The 17122-nt window shown below is 44.7% G+C and overlaps 2 protein-coding genes across 3 annotated transcripts in view; one reads left to right on the forward strand and one right to left on the reverse strand.

Moving 5' to 3' along the window:
* The first annotated feature begins 4436 nt into the window (after positions 1-4436).
* On the forward strand, positions 4437-10929 carry LOC125696442 (prolactin-releasing peptide-like). Its single transcript, XM_048952131.1, has 3 exons — positions 4437-4472; positions 7521-7689; positions 8729-10929. Exons 2-3 carry the CDS (start codon positions 7542-7544, stop codon positions 8905-8907), a joined length of 327 nt encoding a protein of 108 aa, XP_048808088.1. The 5' UTR covers positions 4437-4472; positions 7521-7541; the 3' UTR covers positions 8908-10929.
* Positions 10930-11122: 193 nt separating this feature from the next.
* LOC125696427 (myosin VIIA and Rab interacting protein) overlaps positions 11123-17122 on the reverse strand; it is a 332017-nt gene continuing 326017 nt past the window's right edge. For both annotated transcript variants that reach the window (XM_048952071.1, XM_048952070.1), the window contains 4 exons: positions 15463-15567; positions 15307-15367; positions 14415-14533; positions 11123-13769 (listed from right to left, as the gene is read on the reverse strand). In XM_048952071.1, coding sequence (XP_048808028.1) covers positions 13737-13769; positions 14415-14533; positions 15307-15367; positions 15463-15567 — 318 coding nt within the window. In that variant the 3' untranslated portion in view covers positions 11123-13736. The remainder of the gene's footprint in view (positions 13770-14414; positions 14534-15306; positions 15368-15462; positions 15568-17122) is intronic.

Genomic DNA, 17122 nt, shown 5'->3' on the forward strand with positions numbered 1-17122 from the left:
GAGGCTGATGTGGTCACAGTCCTTCTCTTGAACGTGTCATCGCCTGTTGCTCTGTGATGTTACCACTGTCCCTGTGCCCACGCTGCACTTTGTGTCTGGACACTGTAAAACTCCTCTATAAGTCAGGAATTCTTGTGCAGCCACTGCTGTGGCCATAGTTCTGTGACTGTCATGATGCCAAAGGTTTCCAGCTGCACTTTGCTGTAGAAGATTGCACAGAAAAACAAAAAATAGTAGCAGTTAAAATAGGTCTAAAACCCGTGTGGAACCCAGATTTGTTGTTGGTTTGGGTTCAATTTTAGATTATGTCCAATTGTTGGAGAGCCCAGGCTGGAGTTAATCTCAGTCACTGATATCTACTAGACATCAGTACTCAAAGAATGGATTGGGAGTGATACTCCTGCCATTACATGACTAATGGATAACCTGGCAACTGTTGTTCAGGAAAAGATGATCATGTGAGTCGTTTAAGGTTATTTATGACTGGATCAGCTCCAAGGATGAAATCCGGGGATTCATTGGCTTGCAGATGAAAAATAGAATAGAATGCAGGCAAAAAGTACACTTTTGTGCAAAATGCCATGCTAATTCAGAACGCAGCAGTAACTCCCCAGATAGGTCAGAATGCTGGAATGAAGCACTGCATGCTTCAAGACAGGCCAAACTATTTCCAACCTCCATTTCCTTTCTTGAACTGTAATCTTCCCTGCTCCTACTGCATGAGTGTCTACTCTAGCCAGCTGCATTCATACGCCATGCATACCTCAGTGCTGTGCAGAGGGCTGTGTAATGGAGGGAGGAAGAAAAGTAAAAGTTTCAGAAGAAATATTCTCCCTACCTGCAGCAGTGTGTTTTGGAAGGTGGCTGTAACCAGGCTAAGCCTGGCTTCTATTTTTCCATCAGGGTTCTAAGTGTGGTGCAGCATGCCAAAGAAGGGCTTAGGGAGATTGGTCAATAGCCTGAGCTGCATGCAGCCCGTGCCTGAGCTCCTCAGTAAGCCTGTGATAACTGGGAGAACTGGGAAAAGTTGGCACCTTGCTAGTGGTAAGCACATGAATATCCAGTCCAGATTCCTAGAGATCTGGGTCATATGCCGTTTGGTTTAGCTTTAGGTATGCATTTAGGGTTTGACATACTCACCCTTTCGTTTGAAAGCTATGGATGTTCGTTGCTCTGTGATAACAAGAAGATAATTTCTGTGTTAGCCACTAGATGGTTCTGTTTCTCAAAGAAGAAAATTACTCCAGAATACAGCCAGTCCTGGCTTTTCTTGAAACCTGAATATTAGTAGAGAACGGCTTCAGTGTAATTCCACACGTAATTAACACTTCTTCTACTTGCCTGACGTGGTTTTCTGAAGCTCACTTATTGCAGCTGGATGTCTCCTCAATCGCTGATTAAATATTTCCTAGTTAATGTCAATTCAGAATTTCCAGGCAGAACAAATCCCTCCCTCTTATTCAAAGATAAGCCAAATCAGAATGGCAACGTTTTACTGCTTCTTTTCCCGTACAGAAGTCATGCTGTACTGCAGTATGGAAAGCAGAGCAGATTCATGGCTCATGCAGACATTCAGCACCATCGCATTTTCAAACTGTTTGCGTTCTGGTATGTGAAACAGAGTGGTGGGCTGGAAAAAACACCACCACCCTATTTCTCTATCCACTGTATCCAATAAAGTACTGAATGTGCACTGGTGGTTTTCACCTTCTGTTTGTGAGCGCGTGCCCAACTTCTCCCTAAACACAGAAAGATGCAAGTTTTAACACTGAATCTTCTGCCCCTTCACTGCACACCAAGATGTCCTTGAGATGATTTTCCCAAGTCACTCTCTCATTAACTCCATTCTTCTGATCGCTCTCTCCCAGTGACTTCCAACTAGGAATGTCTTGCTTTTCTGTGCAGCCTTGCTTTCCTCAAAGCATAAGCCTTGCTATGAACAGCATCATAAAAAAAAAAAATGAAGATCACAATTTCCAGAAATGACTCTGAGAAAACAGAATGATTGATGTGAAGCTTCTGAGTATCATATATAGCACTGAGGCAGTTTGGTTGTGGTCTGCTGGAAAAAAAAAAAGACACCTTGCAGTCAACACGGATGGAGTAAAATAGTACTGTGATAAGAGAAATGCCTGAGAAGGCTCATTTAAATAGACTGTCTCTATAGCTGATTAATCTTCATCACTTAGAATATTTTATAGTAATGTTTCATGAAGGCAGAAAGACCAAAAGCAAAAATAAAAACATATTTGGAACTGGCAGGTGGTGTGCTTGGGACAGAGGCATGGATGTGATCCTTGTAGCTGGGGGACAGCTGTCAAGTCCCTGGCATATGATTGTGTGGATGCTGAGAATTTAGATGGGTTCAAAAAGCAGTCGTGAAGGAAAAAGTAATCCATTAAAGGCTCCCAGCTACAAAGACACCTTTGACTTGGGAAATCTCTGAGCCACACGTCTCAGGGTCCTGGGAGAATATTCCCATGGGGAACATCAAAATGTATTCCCCTCTTTGCAGCTTACCTAGATGTTCTCTGCTGGCTGCTGCCAACCACAGGATGATGCAGTAGATCGACCTGGGGCCTGAGTGAAGGCAGCTGGGTATATTATAGCATTTTACATGCTGGCTCTCCTAATAATGCTTTTTTTCTATGTACGGCATGCTATTTTTCAGGCACATTTATCTATAAGCAGCAAACCATGTTAACACGAAGGTATTGCACAGTTTTGTTTTACACAGTCACTTCTGAGTAAGTATAAACCAGTGAAAATTCTCACTGCTCTCGAAAGGCTCCCATTGAGGTTGCAATGGCAGCCAGGGGAGAAGGAGTAAATTGGCTTTTATTTCTGCTTCAAGATGATAGGGTCACTTAGCAAAACAAGAATACATGCTACACATCCAGCAGAGAAGAAGCTCTCATGCTCTCATTCTGGCAATTGCTCACTAGAGATCAAGAAATGATACTACATTTTGTGGTCAAAATAAACATGTAGGGAGAAGATCTGTGATCCAAAGCATTGAAGGGCTTTACTTAGTGAGAAGACACCCTCTCCAGGAGTACACATGGAATTAGCACAATGGAAGCACGGCCACTGACTGGCTCTTGGGAGCAGATTGATTTTTAAGTAGGGGGTATTTGCAAGGTTCAAAGCAAACATGCTAATAGGAGGTTGCTGAAGAAAGCATGTGTATCGATTGCGTTAGGTGCAGAAAGACCTTTTGTGCTATCTCAGACTTGAAGTGCTCTTCACATGCTGCTATGGTACACGATCCTAAGTAGTCTGAGTAAACTCTTGAAAACTTTGATGAGGAAGACACTTCTTTTATCTGTTAGTAAATGGAAACTGGAGAGAGGAAGAGTATTTCTTAGGCTTTACTCCATGTGTTCATGCACATGCACATAGAGAAAACTGCTGTATATAAAGGGTAGATTCATTTTAACCACACAAATTAGTGATCACCTCCTCCCCAGGCAGAGATAGGGTGGTGGTGGGGTTACCCACTTGATGCCTGGATACTGAGTAAGCCAGGGAGAGGCATGGGAGCATCTTTATAGAAAAACTGAACAACAGGTCTTGTTGTAGTATTTCCTATTCACTCTCAGCTTGTGAAGTGAGTCACATCTCAGGGCCAGCTTCCCTGAGCGGAGATTTATGGAGGTGCTCACTGCAGATGCTCAGCCTCACCAGGCACAGAGCAGGATCCTCTGCCTGAACAGAACCCTGTGGCTCAGTCCCTGGTCCCTTCACATTTCAGCCTCTCCTCAGGACTCAGATGGAGAAGGGGAACAGTTGCCGACATGAATGCTGCAAAACTTGGTGGTGAATACAGCTGCTAAACAGTGGATTCTTATCAGCAAGAACTGTGCTAACACATTAGTCAAGAGAGAAAGGTAAAAACAGCTGTGCCAAAGAGATGGATGCTGTAGAAATGCAGAATTGCCCAAGATCTCAGCCTCGTGCAGATGAAACTTCCTTGCCACAGCACTTATCCACACTTAGGCATGCTGCTGAACCAGGCTGGGTTCAGTCAGTTGCAGGGCCTCACACATAAGCAGGCTGAGTTGGCCCCAGCTGTGGGTCAGACGAGAGCTCCTCCACATGTGTGGCCTCGGATGGGGACAGCAAGAAGAGGAGCACGGCTGCTACAGACTATGGGGAGGTGGGCTCTGCTCTGTGCTGAACGTGGCAGCCGTGCTGCTCCTGTCTGCCCGTGGCCCCAGCCCTTGGCACTACCCTTGGCTCCTGCTCCCTGTCCTGATCAATGGCTCTCTTAACAGAGCCTCACTTCTCTTCCCCTCCCTTTGTGAATTTAAATTTTGCTCTCCAGCATTGCTGACGTCCTCCTGGCCCACCTCTTGGCTCTCCCCGCCTTCAAGCCCACTTCCCTGTGCTATAAAAGCCACAAGCCCCCAGCATCTGCCCTGCTTTTGCTGGGAGCAGCGCATCGTGAGGAGCAGCCCTACTGCGCACAGGTGAGTTACTCCTGCTACCTGCTTCGGCACCTCTCTCTTCTGGATTTCCTTTGTATTTCAGCTTTTACTTTTCTCCACTAACGTACATAGCTGTGCTTGTTGCTGAGCACTTTGTCTGGTGTTGGCAGCAAAGCAAGCAGGGCTGAGGAAACACAGCTCCGCAGGGACGGAGCCCACTGGAGCCTGAGGTGTGGTGGTGATGGGAGCCCTGCTCCCAGACCTACAGTCACCCCATGTTTGAGCTCTGGCAGAGTTTCCACCACTGCTTTCAAGCGTGAAAGTTGATTGGTTTGCACTGGAGGAAGGTCTGCAGTTGCTGGTCTTGAGTAAGATGCTGCTTTAGGGTTTAAGGAATTTATAGCACTTTGTCTTCTGAAGATATCCACAATCAGTTTAGATCTGGTGGATCTGTAGCAGAGCTCAGGTTCAGTGTGTACTGTGAGCCGGGTGCCCAGCAGGAGGGCTGGCAGGGCCAGGCTGCCTCCACACTGCTTGGGGCTGGGACTCAAGGCCAGAAATGGGACCTAGGTTTAGTGACTTCCTCGTGGGCTTAGCTAGAAATAGAAATGAGTGCTTCACTGTAACTTTACCAGTGATTTGAATATGCCATAACTTTTTCCTCTGATGCTGCTCTAAGTTGCCAGACTGCTCTCATCAATATTGCTCAGCCAAAGTGTAAAGGCTCTGCACAGGGACCAAGAAGAAGTGGCAAGTTGACTGGATTGGCAGAAGTGCCAACTTTGTGCTTTGCTCCAGGAGCAAAACCGTTCCTGAAATTTTTGCGTCATGTTTGGTTGAAACTGGTGCATTTTTAAAGCTTTTTGGCGATCATTTAACAGTTGGAAATGAGGAGCAGGCAAGGAGACCACATCGTCTTGTTTTTACCGTTTTCCCTTTGGAAGAAGGCTGGTAGGCTGTGGGATTAGGAAAATCCAGACCTGAGGAGATCACAGGGCCAACACAAAGACCTGTGAGGAGGTAAACAGGGATTTGTACTTCTCTTTTGTGCCTAGAAAAAGGTGGAGCTGGGGTTAGAGTTGCTTGGCATCATTTGGGGTCAAGTTGGTGGCATCACCTCTGCCTCAGTTTCTCCCCATATAAGCAGAGGTAGAAAAATTAGAAGGTGGAAGAATTAGAGAGAACTGGAGATGCCGGGCCCCCTGATTATTTGGGCATTGCAAGTTACTCAGAGGAGAGCCATGTGCTTCACCAAAACCCTAGCCAGGTCAGGGGGCAAACAGAACATTGAACACACTGCGGCAGTCTGGGAAGTGTCCCGACTGGCTGATTCAGGCAGAGGACCAGATGTTGGATGCTGAGACAAAGCACTGCTTAGGAAAAACTGTGTGCTAAAAGCTCTTCCTTTTATTTTTGCCATTTGCCACCAGTAAGTTCCCAGAAAAGCTGTACACAAAACCAGACAGCAAGTAATCCAGAAAACCCATCTGCAACTGTGTAAGCACACGGGAGAGATTCCTTAAGCACCTTCATTTTTGTCTCACTGCGACATACACCAGCTGGAATTGGTGCACAGAATGCATCCCATGTTGTTTTACACATAAAGAACATTCTGTGCCAGTTGCCTCTGTGATATTCAGTGTAGAAAAAAAAAAAAATCAACTCACAGTTCTGTTAAAATTACTGGTTAAAATCGCTTTTCTCTAAGCTGCCCGCTAAGCAACTGCTAGAGTGGGGGAAAAAATACACCGGCACTGAACAGTAGAAGTTAAAGAGCTTTTGACTTTGTATTGCAATAAAAGACATTATCAGATTCTGTCTTTTTTCTTTTGTTGCCCTTGCAATATGCTTGGGAACAACTTGAATCAAGAGTTTTTCCATTCCTGCTCTGCCCACACTGAAAATGAGCTAAGACTTGAGCATAACAGTGCTGAGGCAGAAAAGGGGAAAATCCCACCCTCACACAGGGAGCAGCTTCAGTGTGGGCATAGCCAAGAGTATTTCCTGTAGCTCTGTACCCGTACATCTCTTAAGTGACACTTAAGCAAGCAAGGCTTCCCCTTACTTCCACTGGCAGAGGCTCCAGACTGTCAAATACAGTTAGATTTTGCACAAGGTAGGCTCTTAGCATTACAACTGGGAGAAACGTGATGAAGCTTGACCAAAATGTCACACATACAGGGTGTAGTGGTAAGCAAAGGCCAGGATCAGGCACCTCCTACATGCTGTTTTCCCAACCCAGCACCTTCTGGCTGTTGCATCTAAATGCATTTACAGGACTGGAAGAACTAACAGTGGAAACAAAACTGGAAATCATACTTTTGCCTGCTATCCGTGAAAGCTCACATAAGAAGATGATTTCCTTTCAAGAAGATTTTCTAATGTATTTAGATGTAAAGAGATTGTTTAAAATATAAATGTGAAAGGTATCTCACAAGTGGGGAAAGGGTGATTGTGCAGTCAATGAATATACAGAGGATATTGTATATCCAGGAGCTTGGCTGATGTAATTATTATATTGGAGTAGGAAAGAAGGACACTCACCCTATCCTAGGCTTGCTGTAAAACTCCAGTGGAGTGGATCTCCAGAAGAGGCCCTTCCCCACTGGCAGTCAGCTCTTCAATAGGTCTAGGAGAGGTGCAGCCAGGCTCCACGCCTTCCTGCAGCACAGCTGAATTGCCTTCACCTGTGCTCCTGTGGCTGACTCAGTGCTCACCTCAGGTGGTCAATCAGAGGCTCAGGCCGTGATTCAGCAGCTCCATACAATGATGGAGATAGTGGCTAGAACGTACTGATGTCCAGTGCCCACATATGAAAGGCCATGAGGACGGTCAGCGACAGCCTCAGGGCTGGGATTCTATGCCCTGTGAAGCTGTGCCATGGGCTTTCATGGATGTTGAGGGAAAGCTCAAGCTGCACGTCTTCACTCAGTAGATGGTTCACAGCAGTCTTTAAACAGAAATACTCAGGACATCCCCAGTGTCAGCACTGAGTCATGAAATGGCCTTGATAGGAACGTGCAGTCACAACTGACATTTTCCTTCACCTTGAGAGCTTTGATGTCCCTATGTCCACTTTCCTCCTCACAGCCTTCCTACCATCGCTCCACCATGTGGCATCTGATCCTGTGGGCATCGCACCCCCCGTGGTCACCAAAGCACTTAAAGCTGGTCACCATCTACATGCTGGTGCTCTTGGTATCGCTCAGCTTTGCTTCGAGACAGAGCAGACCATTTAAACATCAAATAGACAACAGAAGTAAGTATAACTCTCACCTGATGCAATGTGATGGTGATCCTGTGGCCCCTGGTTACAAGGGATCAGGGTCAGGCTTCCAGGCAGAGTTCAACTGCAAATCCTTGCAGGTGTTTCTATGGTAAAACAGTGGAGGGAGGTCCTGCTCTTCAATTTACACTTTTAAGAGCATATACAGATCTTAATCTCTACCTTATAGCCCTGAATATGTCAAGGGAAATACTGCAATTGTTAATAAATACCTGAGAACACACCGATGTACAAAAGACTGACAAAATGCAAGGCGGTTTATATTGACTATTTAAACAGCTTATTTTCAGCTATGTTCCTTAGATCTGTGACAGTTAACATTTACTTTTAAGAAGTAATAAAGCAAGCGCCGGTTGCTTAAATGTGCTTAACAGAGATCCTAATTTGTGTCTGGAAACATCATAGAATCATAGAATGGCCTGGGTTGAAAAGGACCACAATGCTCACCTAGTTTCAACCCCCTGCTATGTGCAGGGTCACCAACCAGCAGACGAGGCTGCCAGTGAGCAAGACGTGCGTGTGGGAAGTAAGGCCACAGGCTCACAGGGGGACATCCCTCTCCTTACAGAGAGAGCTGGAGATGTAGGCAGTCTTGGTTTTTAGGTCCTTGAGTCAAAATAAAGAAACGGCTTGGGATTTGGCAGGCAGCGGGATGTTAAACACTGTGTGGAGAAACAAAAGTGGATCTTTTGTTTGGTTTTCTGAGTTCAAGCAGCAAAACTCACAGGGGAAAATCCTGCTGCCCTGTGTGAGACTTTTGTGTGACTCTCATACTTGATTACGCATTTGAAGTCCTGTTCCTTTGGGGTCTGTTTCCTGTTCCTGTTTCCTGTTCCCTTTGGGGTCTTTGGAATGATTTGGTATCACCTCCAGTGTTTGTTCATTTTCACTGACGCTGTACGTTAGTATTATACCTTCTCCACACCTGCTGTAGAACTAAACTAGGCTATAAGGCCAACTATGAGTGCATTCGTTAGAAAAAAAAATATCAACTCAGCTCTTTGAATTCCAGGCCCTGAGATTGATCCCTTTTGGTACGTGGGACGTGGTGTTCGACCCATTGGCCGGTTTGGGAAGAGGCAGCTGAGAGGTGGCCGTGGAAGCTTAAGGCCTGTGAGCAGGCGCCTGGATTTCCTCCTGAACGCCTTGTGGGAGCAGGAAGTGTTGGATGCAGAGGACAGTGACTGGTGATGGCTGTGCCCTGAGGCGGTGACCTAACCTCTGCACTCCGAGTTGCCCCTGCCTGCACCTCAGGGCTCTGCTTTTGCCTGGCAATCCCATGCTGCTCCTCTCTCTGCTGCGGCAAATTCCTTCAAGAAGAAACACATTGAGGTTAGAGGTAAAAGGCAATGCGTTGACGCCAGCACTAAGTGTAACCATAGCTTTAAAAAGTGTTTCTTCTCTCTTTAATCACCACCGTTCCCTTCTCTGAGCTGTGATGATGCTGCACACTGTAACGTTACTCTTACCCAAAATCCAAAGAGCTCCTGTGCTGGGATTTAAACTCAGCAGTGTTAGTGTACCGTGAAATCCTCCTGTCACATTTTAAAGTCAGTGGCTGTTGGTATGTAAAAATAAAAAGCAATGGTTGGGTGAAAGAAAAAAGGCTCTCGTTACTTTTTAACGTACCTGCATTAACGGCATGAAATCTGTAGCTTTTATGCAGACTGTTAACATTCACTTGTGGGAATGCAGCCCTGAAATACACTCTGGCCTTTTATCATTCTTGCTGTGCTGCTGAAAATATATCAGTGAACAAAAAGGAGCTTCTGTCAAAGATAACTATCTTGTCCCTGAGGAAGGACAGAAAATTAAGAAATAATTACTATTAAAAAAAGTGCAAGGTTTTGCACTTGGGTCAAGGTAATCCCAGGTGTGTACTCAAACTGAGAGGAGAAGTCCTTGAGAGTAGCCCTCCTGAGAAAGACTTAGGGGTCCTGGCTAATGAATAATTTAACACGAGCCAGCAGTGTGCACTTGCATCCCAGAAGGCCAATGGTGTCCTGGGTTCCATCAGAAGAGGGGTGGCCAGCAGGACAAGGGAGGTGATTGTTCCCCTCTACTCAGCTCTGGTGAGGCCCCCTCTGGAATACTGCATCCAGGTCTGAGGCCCCCAACACAGGAAGGATATGGGGCTTTCGAGAGGGTCCAGAGCAGGGCCATGAAGATGATCCAAGGACTGCAGCATCTCTCCTATGAAGACAGGCTGAAAGAACTGGGCTTGCTCAGCCTGGAAAAGAGAAGACTGTGTGGAGAACTCATTGCGGCCTTCCAATATTTAAAGGGCATTTATAAACATGAGGGAAACCAACTTTTTACATGGGTAGGAAGTGACAGGAGAAGGGGGAATGGTTTAAAACTAAAGGAGGGGAGATTTAGATTAGATGTTGGGAGGGAAGTTTTGTACTGAGAGAGTGGTGAGGTACTGGAACAGATTGTCCAGAGAGGTTGGTGATGCCCCATCACTGGAGGTGTTCAAGGCCAGGTTGGATGGGGCCCCGGGCAATCTGATCTAGTACTAGATCTAGCAGCTGGCAACCCACCTGTGGCAGGGGGATTGGAACTTGATGGTCCTCGAGGTCCCTTCCAACCTAAAGTATTCTGTGATTCTAAGAAAATTGGCTAATTAAACTCTTCAGAGTAGTTCTGTGCCTACTGCAGGTAGGGTGCACTGATATAAAAAGAGATAAGGGCCTAAACTGTCTGATTGCCTTTAAAACCATGTTGATGTTTTCAAGTACATGATCTGATCAAGCTCTCTGAGCATCACAATGTATGAATGGCAACATTAGACCACATCAATAAGCCTTGTGTTGTGGCTCAGTACTCCTGTTTGCCAGAGTAATTAACTCATGTTATACTCATTTTAGAAGAAGCGTTATTTGCAGTATGTTTAATCTTGATAACTACTCGCAGCAAGACTACTCAAATGCAGTTTAATCCACTGCACGCATCCAGAAAAGACAGTTTACAATTCAGCTAATGAATGATGGTTACTGAGTCATACTGCAGATGACAAACTAGAATGAACTCGCATTCCTAGTCATGCTTTGTTAGAATCACTACTAAAATTTAATAAAGATTGCATTAATTATAGCAGATAATTCAACTCTTGTTTCTGCTTGTGAGTGGTCTGTCAGTAAGGTACGGATGCTCCACCTCCCTGGAAAATGGAAAATGAAAAACCTGACTTGGGGGTGGTAGGGGTCATTTCTCCCTTCAGCTGAGCAAGAGGACTTTGAGTTGCCCATTTGCATTTAACTGAGAATGGTTGTTTGTGATGCAGCAGTGTGGGCAGAGTGTTTCCTGACCAAAGGGCACACAGATCCACACTACAGAGGAGAGCTTTTGTGTTTTCTTTATGAATCAAGTCCTTGGAAAGGCATTTTTTTCATAAATTGTTTTTACTCTTTTATAATTTCTCTTGACAGTAATTCTTGGTGAGTATGCAGATAACAACAACAAGGCAAGCTTAATATCCACTCAGACTCAATCAAATTGATCATATCGCCTTCATTTTACCTGTTAAAATATTTTCATTTATAAAAATTAATCTAAATATAAACACTAAAGATTGAAATCACTTGATGACAAAATAATCCTTTGTGTGCTATAACGTATGCTTTGATGATTTTTTTAAAACAGTAAATTATATCTTTGCACATATTTGGCACAATAAACAGTTGTAAAAATTCAAATGCCATGTAGCAGGTGGGATTTTTTTTTCTTTTTTTTTTTTTTTGCAATGCCTACACAGTACACATTTTTCTGTCAAAGAAGACTGAATATTTTAACATTGTAACACGATAATAGCTGTTTTTCATGCCTCTTAAAGAAAACAACCTATTCCAAACTTTGTTGGCTTGTTTAAATCACGCTAACAGAACAAAAGCCAAAGAGTTATTCTATTAAAATTAGTCATTTCTGCATCATACACAATATTGGTTATTATTATTAGACGAATATGTAGACCAACCACCAGTAATGACATCTCATAACACACATACCTGCGTTAACCAGAACCTGGGAATGTGTTGTATACATACACGAGAACAGTCAAGGGAGGAGGAGGAGACTGCATAACAGAAAATTCCTAGGCATCCTACTCTGTTTAATCTCCTTTATGGATTGCATATATAAATAAAGTCTATTGTTATATATATACTTATATATTAAACAGAGCGGGCCAAATTCTGCCCTCACATCTGTGCAAACCAGTTCCGGAGAACTGGTATTGTGTGAGAGTAAGAGAAGGCGTAATTTCACCCAGAATAAACACATTGAGCCACATTTCGGCAGATGGAAATTCATTGGAGAGATGGAGCAACACTTCTGCCTCCAAGGTAGGAAGATGGCTGTAGATATGTGACATGTCCCTACGTACGGCTGGACAGCAGCACGCTAACGGGCTCAGCTTCAAATACTGAAGGTGGAAATGTGGCTGGAGCTGTTTTCCCAGCCTGCCCATCCAGCCCTTCCTTACCAGCCTCCCCTGCCTCCTAGGCCCTGATATACTCCGAGCATTAGGTTTTGCTCTGTAGGTACCAGCAAAGGACAGAGACATCTCACTTCAGGGAGGTGTCCTCTGACCCTTCATGCTGTGGGGGATCTTAGCAGTTCATGTCCTCCTTCACAGCATGCCTCCCATCTGCCCAGTCTGCATATGTGTGCATATATCTGCATATACTTGCACTGCATTGTGTGGCATACAAAAGATTCACCAGCCTCACACTTACCTTCTCTAACAAATTCCTTTGTACACCCCAGAACAAAAAGCACTGCAAATTGGCACGGCCCTTCCCAGAAAGGGTGAGAGGGACACCTTGTAAGCAGCATCGTCCCTCGTGGGCATCTGTTCAAAGGCTTTCCAGGGTTTGGTGCAAATTTCTGGGGTCTCAGGAAAGGAAAGAAGACATCTGGTGACTCACAGTCCAATTCAGAGTGGTCCAATTGTAGTGAGCACCAGTGACAGGCCCTAGGTACTACACCAAATTGGTTACGGATGGGTAAAGGAAAAGACATCTGGGCTACATTCATCTCCTCCTCAGAAAAGACAGCAAGTGGCAGAAGGGAATCTCTTACAGGTTGCAGCCACCTCACAGCCACCAGTGAGTCAGCAGAGATCTCACCCACAGCACTTTTACTTTCTTTCTCCAATCTTAAAGACTTGGTCAGAACAGATTCTGAACTACAGAGTGGTTGGACATCGCCAAGCGGACAATGATACCAAGAAGAACGAGACAGACAAAGGTGGTGGTTTCACAACAGTACTCAGATGTGTCCAGATGCCAGGACTGTAACCCAGCAGACATCTGGTCCACATGTGCTGCGTACCACCAATTCATGGCTCATCATGACATCCATGCTCCCCCCATCTCCGACAGAACACAGAGCCCTGGAGCTAGAACTCTGTCAAAGGTACTCTGAGCGAACAGAGAAGTCTTTGCACATCGCATCTCCTCCCACCTGCCTTGTCAAAACTTCCACTGGCTCCGGGGGAGCAGTTAGATACACAGATCCTCCACTCTCACCAAGCAGCTAAAAGCAGCATACACTGCACAGAGTTGTTCTTATTGCTCGACAAGACAGATGCCTACATATATAAGAGGCCAGCAAATGTGGATCACAGGTCTGCTTTGTTCACTCTTTCGGTATGAAATATTGGCCTGTAATTGTGATTGACTGAGTGTACAAAAACATACTGCAGTTTAAAGACGACATACTTTAGTACAATCAATGGGGAGAAAAAGTGCATCTTAAAATGTGGAGCCTTGCTTTTGAAACTCAGCGTCCCTTCCAGAGTCTTGTGAGAACTTTAAGGCAGAGTTTCCTTTAGCAGACCACAATGCTGAAGACTTGGACAGCTTTCTCAGTGAGGTATCCAAACAAAGCCCTATAACTGAGGCATTGTGGGTTCTTGAGGGTCCATTTTCAGCTGGACATACACAATGGCTGTTAAGTAAAGGCACTCTAGTGTACAGCCTTAGGCAGTGTGTTATTGGCAGTAGACAAGTCAAAGTTTAGTACATCACAGCAGATCCTATAGCAGGTTCCTGGAATAGAGAGGGACAAGGAAGAGAGAAAACATCAGCCAAACACAAAACAAGCCTGCCAAAGGGAGCCTGGTCCTTCTCACTTCCTCATTTCTCTTCCACTTATTTAATGGCAAACTGCTTAGGCACAGTTAACATTTTTGCCTTGATGAAAGATCAACGACGACTGATAGTTCTGCAGTGAAACCTATTTGTTCAAATCCTGCCTTGCCAACACACGGCCTGCCTGCCTACTCCTCAAGTTTCACCTAGGCTACCTTTGAACACTTCTCAGAAACCAGTGCAATTCAGGATGACCCCTCACCTGTAGAACTGCACTGTGCAGTTGGTGTTGGGAGGGCCTGAACTGCAGGACCACAACTTTATTTCTTTACTTTAAATAAGGATAGCACCTAACTCATTACCTGACAGCTGGCATGCCTTCCTACAGGCTAACATTCAGGAGCAAACAGCTGCTATGTGCTGGTGGTATATAGTCAGACAGCTTCCAGTATAACGAACACAATCGTTTAGAGCAATGTATTATTTTTCTTCACACTATTAAGAGAAGTTTTGTGAAGATGTTGAAATACATCTGCCTACACTGGCATCTCTCTATATAACCCACTTCATAAGCAGCTTTAAAAACATTTGTGTTGATTTTACCATTAAGTCCTTGGCAGTGCTTTTCCTCTCTTTAGTTCTTTGTGTTAGAGATCCTTGAAGCATGAAGTTTCTGTTAAATGTTCTGACAGTGGTAATTGGAGACCCATCTATTTTTTCACCTGGGAAAAATACAAACATGGAGATTTTTCACTTAACAGACTGCAGCCAACGTAGCAATGCTCCTGAAGAGTCACAGCTGCTGGAGGGAGAAATCTTCCCCTAGGACAAATAAGACAAAAACTTCCCCTAGGACAAAACATGGATTTAATTTAAATGGGAAACAGCATGCTGTGATACTGGAAGTTTACTAAAGTTTGAGGCCATGTCAAATATTGGAATTACACAAGAGTAAAGCAGGATGTAAAACTGTCAGAGATGAAGGAAACATGGAAGAAAAGAGCACTGTATTTTACAAAACTAATTCACAGCCATACTCTAGCATACTAGCCACATCTCTGAGCCTGGTAACATGGACTGAACTTGGTAGGCACAGTCATTAAGAAAGCAGCTGTAGGCTGTGAAGGGTGGCAAGTGGCAATTAGTCCTATGACTGCCTGCCCCTCACAGCCTACCCTTGTGTGCTTGGCAGCAGCCTAACTTCTGCAAGACATGAATTCAGCATGCTTCATTTGCTTTTCCCAGCCTTTTGCTTCTGCTCCTGCTAATTTGCTACTCTCATACCATCTGCTGAAAGAGGGAGTGGTGATGTTTTATGTACTGAATGCGTATTTTGTTTTTACAAGTGCAATGGCAAATGAAGAGGGTGGACACATCTAGGCTTTCTCTGTTCATTTTATAACTTAATCTCACCCCTATTTTGCTGAATTGTACATTACACTGAAACTTCTAAGGAGCGTCTACAAACACAGCATAGGTAACAACTTCAGTGCACCTTTTATTGGTGGAGCTGGAAGTTTCCTCCTCTGCTGTCTTGAGGTGTCAATAGTATGCATCTGAAAACAACACAAATGCATTACTCAACTCCATTATGGAAAACGAGGCAAGATTTCCCCAATGTATTTTTGAATACTACATAATGTTCTGGCACCTGGTTTGTTTGCTTTTGATCCCGTTTCCTTGTCAGGTGAACACATGGAGCCACGTTCAAGCCTGCAACAGTGAGAGCTGATATTCTGCTCTCAATATCTGAAATCTTCAAAGAAAATAAGAGAGAGAGAGAGAGAGAGACAGACAGATGGGGAGGGGGAAAAAGAAGTTTGAAAATTACTATGGATGCCACCACTAAAATATATCCCTCCCCCCAGTCACATCTCCTTTAATCAAAGCATACAAACAGATGGCTGAGCTCTTCAGCAACTCTGACACTTTGCTTTCCTGTATACTTTAGTCCTGATGTCAAAAGGGGGTTAATTAAGATGAAGGGAAAGAGCAATCCAACCTACTGTGTGACTCCAAGGAAAAAGCACTTTGCTCCTTTTGAGGAAAAAAAGAAAGAAGAGAATCCCCTATCTGCCATCTCCCAGTTACTGCTAGCTATACTTCCAGGTTCATTCAAGCTGTGTTTTTCAAAGGCTACATTTAAATAACTACTGCTTGGGACACATTTCATAATTCAAAATTAATTTCAAGCACACACAAAGTACATCCTCTGTCACAAAATGCAAACGTTTGATCTTGAAAATTTGTTGTAAGTAATATCCATGCTAAACACAAACATGCATAAATGCAAGTATCACTATGAAAAAGCATTCAATGGAAAAGAAGTTGCTGGGAGAAACAACAGGCCAGGGAAGCAAACGTAGGGGGAAAGTAGGCTGATGAGTGTCAGAGAAGTGAGCTGTCAGCTGCACGTTAATCTGATTCCTGATTTACAACACCTGAGGCGTTTGTTCTGCAGAGGGCCTTCAGTCCAATTGCATGCTATCTTTTTGTCATCCTGCCCTCGTCACTCAGGCCTCTCCCCTCCTCTCTTCTCACTTCCATTAAGGTGCGTAGCAGAAATTACCGACCATGGCCAATGAGGCCACTGCCAATTTGCCATCTATTTATTTCAGCACTGCACTTCTGACGTCTGGAAGGTATCAAACTGAGGGCTTTGAGCACACTTCCACTGAGCAAAATAAACAGGCAATGCCCTGCTGAGGCCATCATGTGGCACAGCCCAGTCAGGAAGCACTGCAGCACACTGCTACTCATGTGTGCACTGTCCCCATGCAGCATGGCAGCCTTATCTTGTTCAGCTTTCTGATCAGGCCTTGAAGTTTCTTTCAGTCTCAGACTTCCTGGAACCTGCTAGAGAGACACTAGGCCACATAGCACCGGAGCCTCTGCCTTTTGCTGGGCTGTGCACGGCTCAGCAGTCAAATCCCAAAGCAGACTTGCAAATGCTGAGCTCTGCCCATGGCCTTTTCAGGTAGATCCACCCTGGCTTCTTTATAGAGTGCTCTACAATCTGTTGATTAGAACTAGCCAAGGCTGCATTTGCAGTCAGACAACAGCCCCATGCATGACAGCACACCACACGATCTCTATGGGAGCGAGGAGCAGAGACTGTACTACAGCAACACACTGCTGCACTCCTGTCTGAAAACAAGGGAAGAAACAAATACAGTACATCTGGCTGTGCTGAGTGACACGTCTCAGCTGTGCTTTGCTCAGCTCCTGTGATGCAGTCATGTATCCTTGGACCGAGAGTTTGCTGCAGTACAAGAGAATGTTGCAAAGAAGCGTGTGCAGGTGGAAGGGAG

Source organism: Lagopus muta, chromosome 7 (assembly GCF_023343835.1).
Source record: "Lagopus muta isolate bLagMut1 chromosome 7, bLagMut1 primary, whole genome shotgun sequence".
Taxonomy (NCBI): Eukaryota; Metazoa; Chordata; class Aves; order Galliformes; family Phasianidae; genus Lagopus; species Lagopus muta.

What these genes read in the sequence shown, in the direction of transcription:
- LOC125696442 (XM_048952131.1), top strand. Translation starts at nt 7,542, where the DNA reads ATGTGGCATCTGATCCTGTGGGCATCGCACCCCCCGTGGTCACCAAAG. An exon ending in ACATCAAATAGACAACAGAA is followed by an intron (nt 7,690 to 8,728) that starts GTAAGTATAACT and finishes TTTGAATTCCAG; the next exon opens with GCCCTGAGATTGATCCCTTT.